Source organism: Triturus cristatus, chromosome 3_1 (genome assembly GCF_964204655.1).
Source record: "Triturus cristatus chromosome 3_1, aTriCri1.1, whole genome shotgun sequence".
Taxonomy (NCBI): Eukaryota; Metazoa; Chordata; class Amphibia; order Caudata; family Salamandridae; genus Triturus; species Triturus cristatus.
This window is the reverse complement of record NC_140583.1, coordinates 489,861,520-489,874,313: the sequence shown is the minus strand read 5'-3', so window position 1 is coordinate 489,874,313 and position 12,794 is coordinate 489,861,520. Positions and strand designations below refer to the sequence as shown.

The 12,794-nt window shown below is 50.7% G+C and overlaps 1 protein-coding gene across 17 annotated transcripts in view; it reads left to right on the top strand.

Annotated features, from left to right (window-relative positions):
• The window catches only part of PPIP5K1 (diphosphoinositol pentakisphosphate kinase 1), a 1,768,598-nt gene that overhangs the window by 1,443,042 nt on the left and 312,762 nt on the right, over positions 1-12,794 (top strand). For all 17 annotated transcript variants that reach the window (XM_085644342.1, XM_085644333.1, XM_085644343.1 and 14 more), the window contains one exon: positions 4,580-4,670. In XM_085644342.1, coding sequence (XP_085500468.1) covers positions 4,580-4,670 — 91 coding nt within the window. The remainder of the gene's footprint in view (positions 1-4,579; positions 4,671-12,794) is intronic.

The following is a 12,794-nucleotide window of genomic DNA, read 5'->3' as shown; positions in this document are numbered from 1 at the left end:
GTGTGTTAATAAATCGTTCTTCCTACTTTTGGATTTGTCTGACTAATTTACAACAGCCAGGAAGCGGGGTCCAAAGTTAATTGCCTCGAGCAGTTGGAAAAGATAGACCCAGCTTAGCGAGTCAAATGCTTTGTCGATGTCGGCTAATAGGGGGCCGCGGCGATGGCATTATGGACTCTCCTGAAGTTATGTCTAGTAGCCCGCTCTGGCATGAATCCCAACTGATCGGGATGTATCAAATCGGTAATGCACCCCCTAAGATGGTCAGCCAAAACTTTCCCTAACAATTTGGGTTCAAAATTTATAAGGAAAATTGGGTGATAAGAAGATGGGTCCTCAGGTAGTCGGCCCGGTTTGAGAAAGAGCACTATCTCCGCGTGACGCCAGTCGCTTGGTAACCGTGTCTGGTCTGAAGCGTCCAGAATGGTAGCCAATAAATGGGGCCCTAGAAGGGGCATATGGGATCGGAGGAATTCCATGGGGAAACCATTGGGGCCCGGGGCACGACCTGGTCGGAGCGCGTTGTGGGCACCAGTCAAGTCTTCTAGTGTTATTGGAGTCTCTAGACGGTCCTGAACGGAGTCGGGGAGTCTGCGAGGTGGAATGTCACTTAGGAATTCCGCTATGAGTTCAGCAGAGACTTGCTCCTGCCTGGCGTAGTGGGACGTTAAATGTATCGCAAAGGCATCGGCTACTCCCTCTGGCGACGTGTGTAAAGACCCGTCAATGCCACGAATAGTGGGTGTAACGGCAGGGGCGCCGTCTGCTTGGCACAGTCTGTGGAGCATTTTGCTGGACTTATCCCCCCACTGATAAATCCGATGTTGTGATGCCTCCCAGATCTCTTTGGCTTCGCCAAATAGGTATTGGCGCAGTTCTTGCTGCGCAATGACTAAATTACGGTGAATGATGGGGCAGGGATTAGCACTGAGTTGGGAAGAGAGGGACGCCTGGCGTGTTTCTAGGGCGTCAAGTTGTTCGCGACATGCGCGTTTCTTTCATGTGCGATAGCTTATTTCACAGCCCCAGACCGTCGGCTTGAGGGCTTCTCTGAGGACAGTGTTCGAAGGGGCAGAGGGGCCATTGTCAGCTAAATACATAATGACCAAAGTGTTGAGCATATCATGATAGGCCGGACTGCGGAGGTGCCACGGGGACATTCGCCAGTGAAATGGGGGCCTGCAGGAGCATGTGTGGAATTGCCTTGTAACCGGGGAATGGTCAGAGAGACCGCGAGGTCTATGTTGTATTGCCGAGAATCTGTGTAGAAAAACCAGGGGAACAAGAAAATAGTCTAGGCGGGACTGTGACCCATGGACCGTCGAGAGATAAGTGTATGCACGTTCAGTAGGGTGAAACTCTCACCAAATGTCAGCCCAATCCATCGTAGACGCGATCCGATCCAGCGCCGGCTGTAGGGGAAAGGGGGCCCCCAGGGAGACTATGGGGTCACTCACCATCCGGGTCACGACCTGACCCTAGTGACAAACCGGCGTCGTGCCCAGGAATTCTTGCCAGGGTCTGTCGACATCAGCAGCAGCCTGCAGCACTACAGTCGCCGGCTCTGGGGGCAGCAGAATCTTGGTGTCTCCTGCCACAGGAAGCCAGGCGGCATACCACAGTCAAGCAGCGTCGTCCCCTCAGCACAGCCACGACGGAATAGTACTTGCCGGGCAGGGGGGGAGGGGACGCCGGCCGGCGGGCCTCACAGCACAACGCACTCGGCCCCCCCTCGGCATGTTAGGATCCACAGCGCTCACTTCAACAGTATCGCGCCCCAGGCGCCGGCGTTCGAGGAAGGTCATGGCAGCGTCACCGGGCGGGCAACCTCACCTCCGGCACCACATCGTCGTAATGGCGGCCGCCATGTTGATGGGGATGGGTCGCTGGCAAACGCTGCACGCCGTATCTAATGCAGGCAGCCTGCCACCGGCATGGGACTCTCCACCACCGGGGTCCAGAGCGCCGCCCAGAACTTGATGCGCAGCTCCCTCTGACGGTCGCCAGGCCCGCTTGCACTCGCGGGAGTGGTGAGCCGCAGTCCAGCAAGGGATCGGTGAATTTTACTGCCGCTGTATCTTCGATTGTCGGATGGCCCCGATCTCCACACGCCGGAACAGGTAGGGCATACGGCGGAGCTGGGAGAGCATTACCGGGAAGGATTTAGTAGGATTCACAACGGATTAATGCGTGGGTGGACGGAGCTTAGCTAAGCTGTGTCCGCCATGATGGCCTATCAAGCCACGCCCCCAAATTTCTGCATTTTGAGTGAAAGTCAGAAGTTACAAAAAGCAGCACGAGCACCATTCTATGTCCAATCCAAATTGAATTTGCAGCGCTTCAGCCCTCGTGAACCCACCACTCTGGGATCATCTACTTTTAACCATAGTCCCACAAAATGAAGAGGAGCGCTTAGCATATATATGGAGTCCTTCAGAAGAGTAAGGATAATTCAAAAACGTTCATCCAATCATCAAGGAATTATCATCAAGTTCATCGTCCACAGATGAGCCATGTATTGGGATCACAATCAAACTGTATTAATTCACTTTATATTGTCACCCAGCCAACGAGTTTGACTTTATGAGAGACCACAAACAATATTGCGTAATAATACAATTGAATTGATTATTTTGATTGAATAAACATTCTAGGCATGTGCTCGTGGTACTCTGATCAGCTCTTCGGACCAGGAAGGAAGCTGTCTGATTTATGCAACACGCGAGGACTTGTGAGGGGATGTTTTTGATAGGTTGTCCTGGCTCTACTTTGGGCCTTGAATCGGAACGGACGAGAAAGTAAGCATACTTGAACAGCAGCTTTTACTATAGACACTGGGACAGATGCTGGTTGGGTGAGCTAATGTGTGCGGTCATAGGTCAGTTTCGAGACACCAAACTCATAGGGTCCATGTGACTTAAGATTAGCTGTGATTGGTTGGATTAGGATACAAATAGTGAGTATGGTCACTGGACCAGTTATGAGTGATTCCTGTTTTTGGTGCCATGCTCACAGTTATGTAGATTAGTACCAGCGTGGCAGGAGATGTGGTAGTTGATGTATTGGTTTGTTAAACGAAATGGTGTTTCTTGAGAGGAATGTAAGTGTTTGAGAATTTGTGTAGCTACAAGGTTGAAATTAATTGTTATAGTCTGCAGGGATATTGTTGTTACACGGGTGAGGGACTGAATTATTTTTTCATACGTTCATGTTTAGATCCTGCTTGGACAGAACACAATACTCCCGTGCTATTTTATGTGAGGCAAAGATATATTACGAAAACTAAAATCTATATACGCAAATGGATATATCAAGAAAGTTGACTACATAATTTAAATTAAGCGTTGTAGAAAATTTCTTTATTTTATGCACCTTTCCTTAAGCATGAATCTGTCAAGATATGTGTTGAGAGGTATCTATCAACAACATGGGCATTTCAGTTGTCCTACTTGAACCAGTTGGTTCAGGTGATTTACTTTGTGAATTGGTGGGGGAGGGTATTGTAATAACTGTATTGGAAATGCTATATTGCGAAACTGGAGAAGGATCAAAGTACATAAAGTGGTCAATATGGACACTTTTTGGCACCAAATTGTTTTGATTTTATGACATGCGGGGTGGGTTGAAGGGGAGTCATGTCTAATGGAATGGATTTTAGAGAAGATTACAATGTATAGATTAGGTACCATGCTATTTTCTTATGGTTTTGTTCTATAGGATTACATGAAATTTTTTATGGTTGTTTTTAATTTACAGCCATGATGAGGTCTATTGTTGGATGAAACGCGTTGGCTGGGCTGATGACAATATAAAAAGAATTAATAATGTTTGATTGTGATACCACTATAATGCTCCTCGCTGGATGATGAACTGGATAATTATCCCCTGATGATTGAATTAACTTTTTTGAATTATCAATATTCTTCTGAAAGGACTCAATATTCACATTAAGCGCTCCTCTTCATTTTGTGGGGCTGGGGTTGAAAATCTGAAGTCTACAATTGTCTGACTACCTTGTATTTTATTGAAACTCAAATCGATCTTCATTATTTTGTCATTGAGTGCTTTGGCACAACTTTGTATTTCAGCATTTGGTGGTCAGCCTGATAAGTGCATTAGACTGATATCCTTGCATTAATTGAGATATGTAACAAACAGAATGATTTCTTTTTGTGGTGCACCCAGTTCAAATGTAATATCAGTGATGACCATTGCTTTGGATTCTTTGTTGTCTGTTTAGAACAAAATTGTCTGAAAATACATATGCACTATTGATGCCAGAACTTGTATTGCATCCATGGTCATTGATTTTGTGCCTGAGATTAAGTATAGACCTAACGTTTTCAATAGATGTGCTAGTTCTGAGTTGAAATTTGTGTATGGACTGTTTGCTGTGCTCGATCAGGCAGATTCATACTAATCACTGGGATTAGTTTACAGCTGTGCGCTTTTGTTCAACCTAGAAGTTCAATGACGGCTTTTTTCTAGCTGACAGCTCAAGTTCAGATTATTTGCTTTGTTTACCGTGTAATTCTAATTTTGGATATGGGATTGTAAACACTTTTTTTTTTTCTGGCAGGTCCTTTCTGAGACATCGTCAAAATCTGGAGGTTATCGTCTCTTCACCTCTTATTCCAGGCAGCCTTCGGACATGAAGCAAAGCGGCCTTGGTATGATCCTATTTTGTATTGTTTTGTGCATTCCTGGCTGTCCAGTAGCATTTGAAAACACAGATCTCAGGTTTATGTCTACTTCTAACATGCCTGATGGTCCTAGAACATTTTAAACGTTTCAATTAATATCAAGTATTGCAGTAGGTTTAAAGTGTTACTGTTTGCCTGTGATACATTTTTTACATGTAGACATTGCCTGCTAGCTACTGAGTCAAGACTTCATGCATCTTCCTGTTTCTAATAGGTAGACTGCTTACTGTGTGTATCAAGTATTTCAACACAACTACCATTTTAGGTTGGGCATTTGTCAAGCCTGTTTATTAACTTCCTTGTCATTTTTATGATGGTATCTTCAAAAGGCTAGATCACAAAACTGCAAACAATAAAATTCAAAATGTTATGCATACCCTTCAATGTATTTGAAGGTAAAAGCCTGGTTTATCTATTGAACTGTTCATTGAATACACCCTATAGAGCAACCTAAGATAAGGTTGTTCAAACCCCTATTTCGAAAGAGAGAAATATCTGTCAAAGAATACCACAAACACAAGATGTACGACTCTGGGATGATCTGGACATACAGCTCCAATCATCAGAAAGAAACACGTTAGTTAGATTCCTCACCTTAGAATATCCCCAGGCGTCAGGCTGGATCCGGAAAGATTTTTTGTCAGCAATACCCTTGCGCATCGCTAGGTGTCGTCTACGGCTCCGCGTCCGTCGTCGGCGTCGTGCGCCGGGATGACGCCGTCGGAGTACTTAGACGACGCCCTCGCACGCTGACGTCAGTTCTTCTGTTTTCCGCGCCAGACAATGCCGATCCGGGAAGAGCATATCCTTTTACTCATATTTTGACTAAACTTTTTGGATTCTTTTGGTCTATTCTCGTCGACTCGAATATGATGCCGGTAGGATGCCTGGTTGTAAACCTTGTGACTCCTGTCACCGACTGATGTCGGTTACGGACCACCACCGCCGGTGCCTCTACTGCCTTGGGGCCGACCACGATGCCGAGTCGTGCCTCGACTGCCGGGCCTTGACTTCGAAGGCTAGGCGGGAGCGGTCCCGCAAGCTACTTGAGCTCCGGCAGTCGGCTCCGTGCCGTTCACGGTCCCGGTCGCGGAGGAGGCCGAGGGACCGGTCGCGGAGCCGCAGCCATCACCACTCGTCTGGTTCCAAGTCTTCGGGTAAGTCGAAGCATAGTAAGAAGTCCAAGAGGCGACATCGCTCTTCGAGCTCCCCTCGCCGGTCGCGCGACTCGGCTGTGGGTTCGGGTGGTACCACCCACACGGCTCCGTCGGAGCCTCAGGAGTCACGTCCATCCCCATACCCGCCGGTCCCTGGGACTGACGCGACTCCGGCGGAGATCAGTGCCTTCCTCTCGGCCATGAGAGGCCTGGCTCCGCCGTCGACACCTGCCAGCGTGCCCTCGGGCCCTGCGTGCTCGACTGGGAGGCCTAGCGAGCCGGCGGCACAGGCCCCGGTGCCGCGTTCGACTCCGGTCCCGACGCCGCAGGTCCCCGCGGGATCCAGGCCTGGATCCCAGTCGGCGCCGGTTGACCTCACGACCCCTCCGCCGGCGCCGATTCTGGTGCCACCCCGGCGCCACCTTCGGACGACGCCGTTTCCCGGTTCAGCCCCGGTCCGGTCCCGGCATCGGAGCGGCGCCGTCCGGCGCCGCACCCGTCGCCGATGGGTGGCAATTTCATCTTCCGCCCGGCTCCGATCATTCCACCTGTCTACCAGCAATCGGATGACGGTGACGACTGGGAGGGGTCTGATGACCCTCTGGCCCGGCAGGGCCAGTTATCACAGGACTGGGCAGACGAGATGGGGGATGCCAGTGGTCTTGACACCTCCCCTGACACTGGCTTCATCTCTCCTCCGACCGTGGCTTCGGAAGAACGTGCTGCATTTTCTGTGGTGCTGCACAAGGCGGCCGAAGCAGTTGGGCTGGAGCTGCCTGCTGTGGCTGTGAGGACTAACCTCCTCACACAAGTGCTCCAACCGTCAGCAAGCTCCTCGGAGCCTCTGCTGCAGTTTAATGAAGCACTAGTGGACGTTCTGAAGGGCACCTGGTCCAACCCTCCACAGTACCTCCTATGGACCGGAATGTGGTTTGGCGCCACCGCCCTGCACCGGGCGACCCCAGTTTTCTGTCCATGCACCCCACGCCCGAGAGCCTAGTTATCCAGGCCTCTACTTCCCAGACCTCCTTCCCGTCCGCTCCCCCAGATCGGAAATCCAAGAGACTAGAACAGTTTGGTAAGAAGCTGTTCTCCTCCCTTAGTTTGGGACTGCGGTCTATTAACACTGCTTGTCTCTTGGACCGTTACTCCCACTCCCTGTGGGATACGGTGGAGGACGTGCTGCCCCAGTGTCCGGAGAAGGCCCGGACACGGCTCGCCCAGGCTCTTGCCGAGGGGCGGGATGCAGCGCGGCATGCAATCCGATGTGGACTGGACACTACGGACTCGCTTGGTAGGGCAATGTCGACCATGGTGACGCTTCGTCGCCACGCCTGGCTGCGGTCCACGAGTTTTTCTGGGGATGTCCAGAGCACCTTCATGGACATGCCCTTCGATGGCAGTCGCCTTTTTGGCGACAAAGCGGATAGTGCGCTGGAGCGCTTTAAGGACTCCAGGGCTACAGCCAAGTCCTTGGGCCTTTCGGCCCATGCCCGCCAACTTCTGCTTTTCATCCCTTTCGTGGCCAAGGAAGGGGCGCCCCCTCACGTCCGACTAGCCACAGGCCGCAGAACCAACCTCCGCGCAGACGTGGATTCCGCCGAGGCGGTACTGGGGGTCAACGTTCCGGTCCGTCCACATCTACCCCAGCAGCATCCGCCTCAAAGCCCTCCTAGTCCGAGCTTTCAGGCCCATTCCACGCCAGTGGGAGGCAGAGTTCGCCATCACCTGCTCCACTGGCGCACCATCACATCGGACAGGTGGGTGCTGCAAATCGTCCGAAGGGGCTACTCCCTCCCCTTCAAGGCGACCCCTCCAGCCATGCCAACGCAGTGCCACCGAATTTCGGGGGATCACTTGCAATTTCTGCAGGAGGAAGTTATGGCACTCTTGGCCAAGGGGGACATCGAGCGCGTTCCTGGTCCAGAAGTAGGTCGTGGTTGTTATTCCCACTACTTTCTGGTTCCCAAGAAGGGCAAAGGGGGCCTACGCCCTATCTTAGACCTCAGGAGCGTCAACACCTTCCTCCGGAAGGAGAAGTTCAAGATGCTCACTGTAGCTCCGGTTCTGACTGCCCTAGACCCTGGAGACTGGATGGTAGCGTTGGACTTGCAGGACGCTTACTTCCACATTATTATTATTATTATTATTATTACCGAGTTTTATATAGCGCCTGGTTACCAATCGGCATCCCAGCGCTTGCCAGCACATGCTGCTACCGCACAAAAGAGGGGATTACACAGAAAACAGAAAAGTTTTTAAAAGTTTACGGAACCGAAGGAGACTGGCTTCCGAGCGCAGCTGTAGGGGCAGTGAGTTCCACAGAGAGGCCACATTTATTGAAAATCTTCTGCCACCGGTTCTTGCCTTTTTCACTCTGCCAACCTGGAGGAGATGCTGATGATCAGAGCGGAGAGAACGAGGGGCCTTGTAGGGCTGGACCAATTCCTCCTGAATCGGTGGGCCTACCCCATGCAGAACTTTATGGGCGATACAGAGTGACTTAAATTTTACCCTGTCCCTCACCGGAAGCCAATGCAATGCTCTCAACGCCGGACGGGCAGATTGACGTCTGGGGAGACCCGTCAGGAGCCTAGCAGCCGCGTTCTGTACTTGCTGAAGTTTGTTCAGAGTAGCCTCGGGAGCACCCAGGAAGAGCGCATTACTGAAATCCAGTCGCGAGATGATCAGTCCCTGGATGAGAAGCCTACGAGTGGCTACTGGGAGCAAAGGCAGAATCTTCTGGGCTGAGCGGAGCAGGCCGAAGCACACGCCAGCAGTTTTTTTGGCATGGGTTTTGAACGACAGGTCCTGCTCCAGCCATACCCCCAGGCTCTTGATCTCCTGCTTGGGGGGGGGTACCGGTCCGAGACAGTCAGGCCAGCTGCTGGGGGACAAAGATGGAGAAGAGTTCCCGAGCAGCATCAGTTCCGTCTTGGAACCATTTAACTTTAGGGCTGAGCTGCACATCCACGTGTAGATCTTACCAAGGCACGTGTGCAGCCGGTCGGGATGGTGCGCCGACTGGGAGAGGCCGACCACCAGCTGAGTATCATCAGCATAGCTGATGATTTTAATACCCAGCGGCAGTACCACACTCTCCAGGGGGGCCATATAGACGTTAAATAAGGTGGGGCTCAATGAAGAGCCCTGTGGCACACCACACTGGAGAGGTGATGGAGATGATTTTTCCTGGCCTTCCCAGACCTCGAATGAGCGACCTTCCAAAAAGGAGGCGAACCACTTAAGGGCCAAACCCGTAATCCCTACCCCCGAAAGCCGTTGGAGAAGCACCTGATGGTCCACGGTGTCAAAAGCAGCGCTGAGATCCAGGAGGATCACTGCCACTGAGCCTCCCGAATCCAGCATGCTCCTAGCATTCTCCACAACGGCCAGCAGGGCGGTGTCAGTCCCCTGTCCAGGGCGAAAACCCGTTTGGGAGTCGCCCAGAAGGGAGTTGGTTTCCAAGAAGTCCGAAAGGCGGCGGTTCACCAGCTTCTCAGCCACCTTACTGATACCCGGTAACAAGGAGATAGGCCGAAAGTTGGCGAGGTCGGCGGGATCAAGGTTAGGTTTTTTCAAAAGGGCCTTAACCACCGCCCCTTTCCAACTAGGGGGAACTACCCCCTGAACAAGAGACAAATTTATCAGGTCCGTCACAGGGCCACCTATTACAGATGACACCAGTTTAAGATATTTAATAGGTACTGGGTCTTTCGGAGAGCCACTCTTCATAGACCCCAAAGCCATCACATCCCCGTCCTGCCGGCCCACCGGCATTACCTGCGATTCACGGTGGGCCAGGAGCATTTTCAGTTTACCGTGCTCCCCTTCGGCCTCACCAGTGCCCCTCGGGTGTTCACGAAAGTGATGGCGGTGGTCGCAGCTCATCTGCGCAGATCAAGGGTTTCAGTCTTCCCCTATGTCGACGACTGGTTGTTGAACGCGGGCTCGCCCCTGGCAGTCATCTCTCACCTCCAGACTACGGCAGACCTCTTGCATTCGCTGGGGTTCTCCATCAACGTGCCGAAGTCGCATCTGAGTCCCTCCTAGCAGCTCCTCTTCATCGGAGTGGTTCTGGACTCGGTGCAGTTCCGGGCCTATCCTCCAGAACAGCGGGTCCTGGATATTCAGGCTCTGATTCCCATCTTCCGGCCTCTATCCCGGGTTTGGGTCAGGTTGGTGCTGCGGCTTCTGGGTCTGATGGCCTCCTGCATCCTGTTGGTGCATCACGGCAGGTGGCGAATGCGGGCTCTGCAGTGGGACCTGAAGTTTCAGTGGGCCCAGCATCGGGGAAACCTGTCCGACCACGTCCTGATCTCGGAGGGCACTGCGCGACAGTTGCAGTGGTGGCTCACGGATCGCGATTGGGTCAGTGGCAGATCCCTCTCCCTACCCCAACCGGAGCACGTAGTGGTGACACGGATGCGTCTTTCCTAAGATAGGGAGGCCACATGGGAGAGGCAGAGATCAGAGGCCTCTGGTCTCCGGCGGAGTCTCGGCTCCATATCAACCTTCTGGAGCTGAGGGCGATCCGGCTTGCACTGAAGGCATTCCTTCCCTCTGTCCGGGGAAGTGTAGTGCAGGTGTTCACGGGCAACACCACCGCCATGTGGTATTGCAACAAACAAGGCGGGGGGGGTCGTGGACCCTTTGTCAGGAGGCTCTGCGCCTCTGGACATGGCTGGAACATCAGGGCATCAGCCTGGTGGTTCAACATCTGGCGGGCTCTCTGAAGGCCAGAGCAGACGAACTCAGCCGCTGGTGCATGATGGATCACGTATGGCGTCTAAACTCGGACGTGGCGCAAGGCCTCTTTCGGCAGTGGGGAGAGCCTTGGTTAGATCTATTCGCCACTGAAGAGAACGCTCAATGTCAGCAGTTCTGCGCGTTGGAGTTTCCTTTCGTCGCGAGTGGAGTTGCGGTCTGTTGTACGCCTTTCCGCCTATACCACTTGAAGTCTGTAATGTTATTCTGGCAGCCAGGCGTCCCTCCACAAAATCGGTATACGCCTGCAGGTGGAACAAATTTGTGGCATGGTGCACAGCAAAGGCTGTGGATCCCCTTTCCGCCCCTCTTTCTGAGGTTCTCCTCTTTCTTCTTTCCATGGCCCAGCAGGGCTCTGCTCTGGGCACCCTAAAAGGTTATCTTTCTGCTATTTCTGCTTTCTTACGGCTTCCTGATCAGCCTTCTCTTTTTAAATCCCCTGTTGTTTCTCGCTTCTTTAAGGGCATTACTCACATGTTTCCTCCTGTCCCTTTCGTAATGCCTCAGTGGGATTTGAATCTGGTCTTGACGTCTCTGATGTGCGCTCCCTTTGAGCCACTTCATTATTGTCCCCTTCGTCTCTTGACGCTTAAGACTGCTTTTCTGGTAGCCATCACCTCTGCTAGAAGGGTGAGTGAGCTCCAGGCTCTCTCTTCTAAGCCTCCCTTTCTTTCTGTCCATCCGGACAAAGTTGTTCTCAGGACTCATCCTTCCTTTCTCCCTAAGGTGGTAACTGCCTTTCACATCGGGCAGTCTGTTACGTTGCCCACCTTCTTTCCGCCTCCACATCCTTCGAAAGAGGAAGAGAGGCTCCACCGTCTGGACCCAAAAGGGGCGCTGTCCTTTTATTTGGACCGCACCAAGCAGTTCCGGGTGGACGACCAACTCTTTGTTGGCTACGTGGGCGCTAAGAAGGGGCGGGCGGTACACAAGCGAACCATCTCTCGGTGGGTCATTTTGTGTATCAAAGCTTGTTACTCCTTGGTTAAAAAGGAGCCTCCTGTAGGGCTGAGGGCCCATTCCACTCGGGCCACAGCGGCGACAACTGCTCTGGGCCTATGTAGTAAACTCTTCGGAATGAAAGAAGAGTGAAGTCAAGTGAAGAAATTAAAAGTGTGCTTTATTCCATAAGCAGTTAGATCCACGACATCCTCATACAGGTTTAAAGAGTAAAAATGAACAACAGTAGAACCCACATTCTAGATCATGGAACCTGTAAATCAGTACGTTCCAAACTTTTAAAGGCATACAATGAATACAAATCATAACAATAAATTCAACTCATTATACACCCCCTTTCCTATGGATAAATAAACAAATCATAGATATATACATGTAATCAACATCAGCAGTAAATACAGTCTTCATAAAATATATCTATAAAACTGATATCAATAGTAAATAAAATCTTCATGACGAAAAGGTGAAACCCTGACTCTAGTACTACTCCTCACACACCTACTGTCACCAGATCCCATAGTATTATTTGAAGTATCATTGTCACACAACAAACTAGGAAGGGGAGACCCAGCAAAGTTGTCACCCTCTTCCCTATTTAAAGAACGACAATAGAAGTCAGATGAATTACTAACCTCATCATGTCTATGGCTTAAATTACCAAGATTGAACCAATCAGAAACACATTGGGTTCCAACATGAGGTTTCACTTTCTCCCTAATTATTTTAGCCTGTTCCTCTGTGATTTTAATCACTGCATTCTGATTCCACCAACCACGATCCTGTAACATTACAGCCATTTTTGAAACATTGACTATCTTAGCTGGCTCAGAAAATTTTGATTGACCTTTGCAAACCTTTTTAGGTTTCTTTATTAGAACCCAATCACCTGGAGTGAGAGAGGTAACTTTAACATGTTTCTTGACATCATAATAATTTTTATAAGTTTGTTGTTTTTCTTTCACATGTTCCATGTCCCTCTGCAAATCAATTTCATGAGAATTACTGTTTCCTAATTTCCCTTTCAACCATGCTGGACTAAAAAGAGAAACTGGTTTCCTCCCTCTCAAAAGCATGTAGGGAGAAATGTTAGTAGTTGAATGTGGAGTAATATTGTAACTCCAGACCTTGTCACTGATATACCTGTACACATCCAACTTATTAGCTATAGCTGTTTGTACACCTTCTTTCAATAACCTATTAGCTCTTT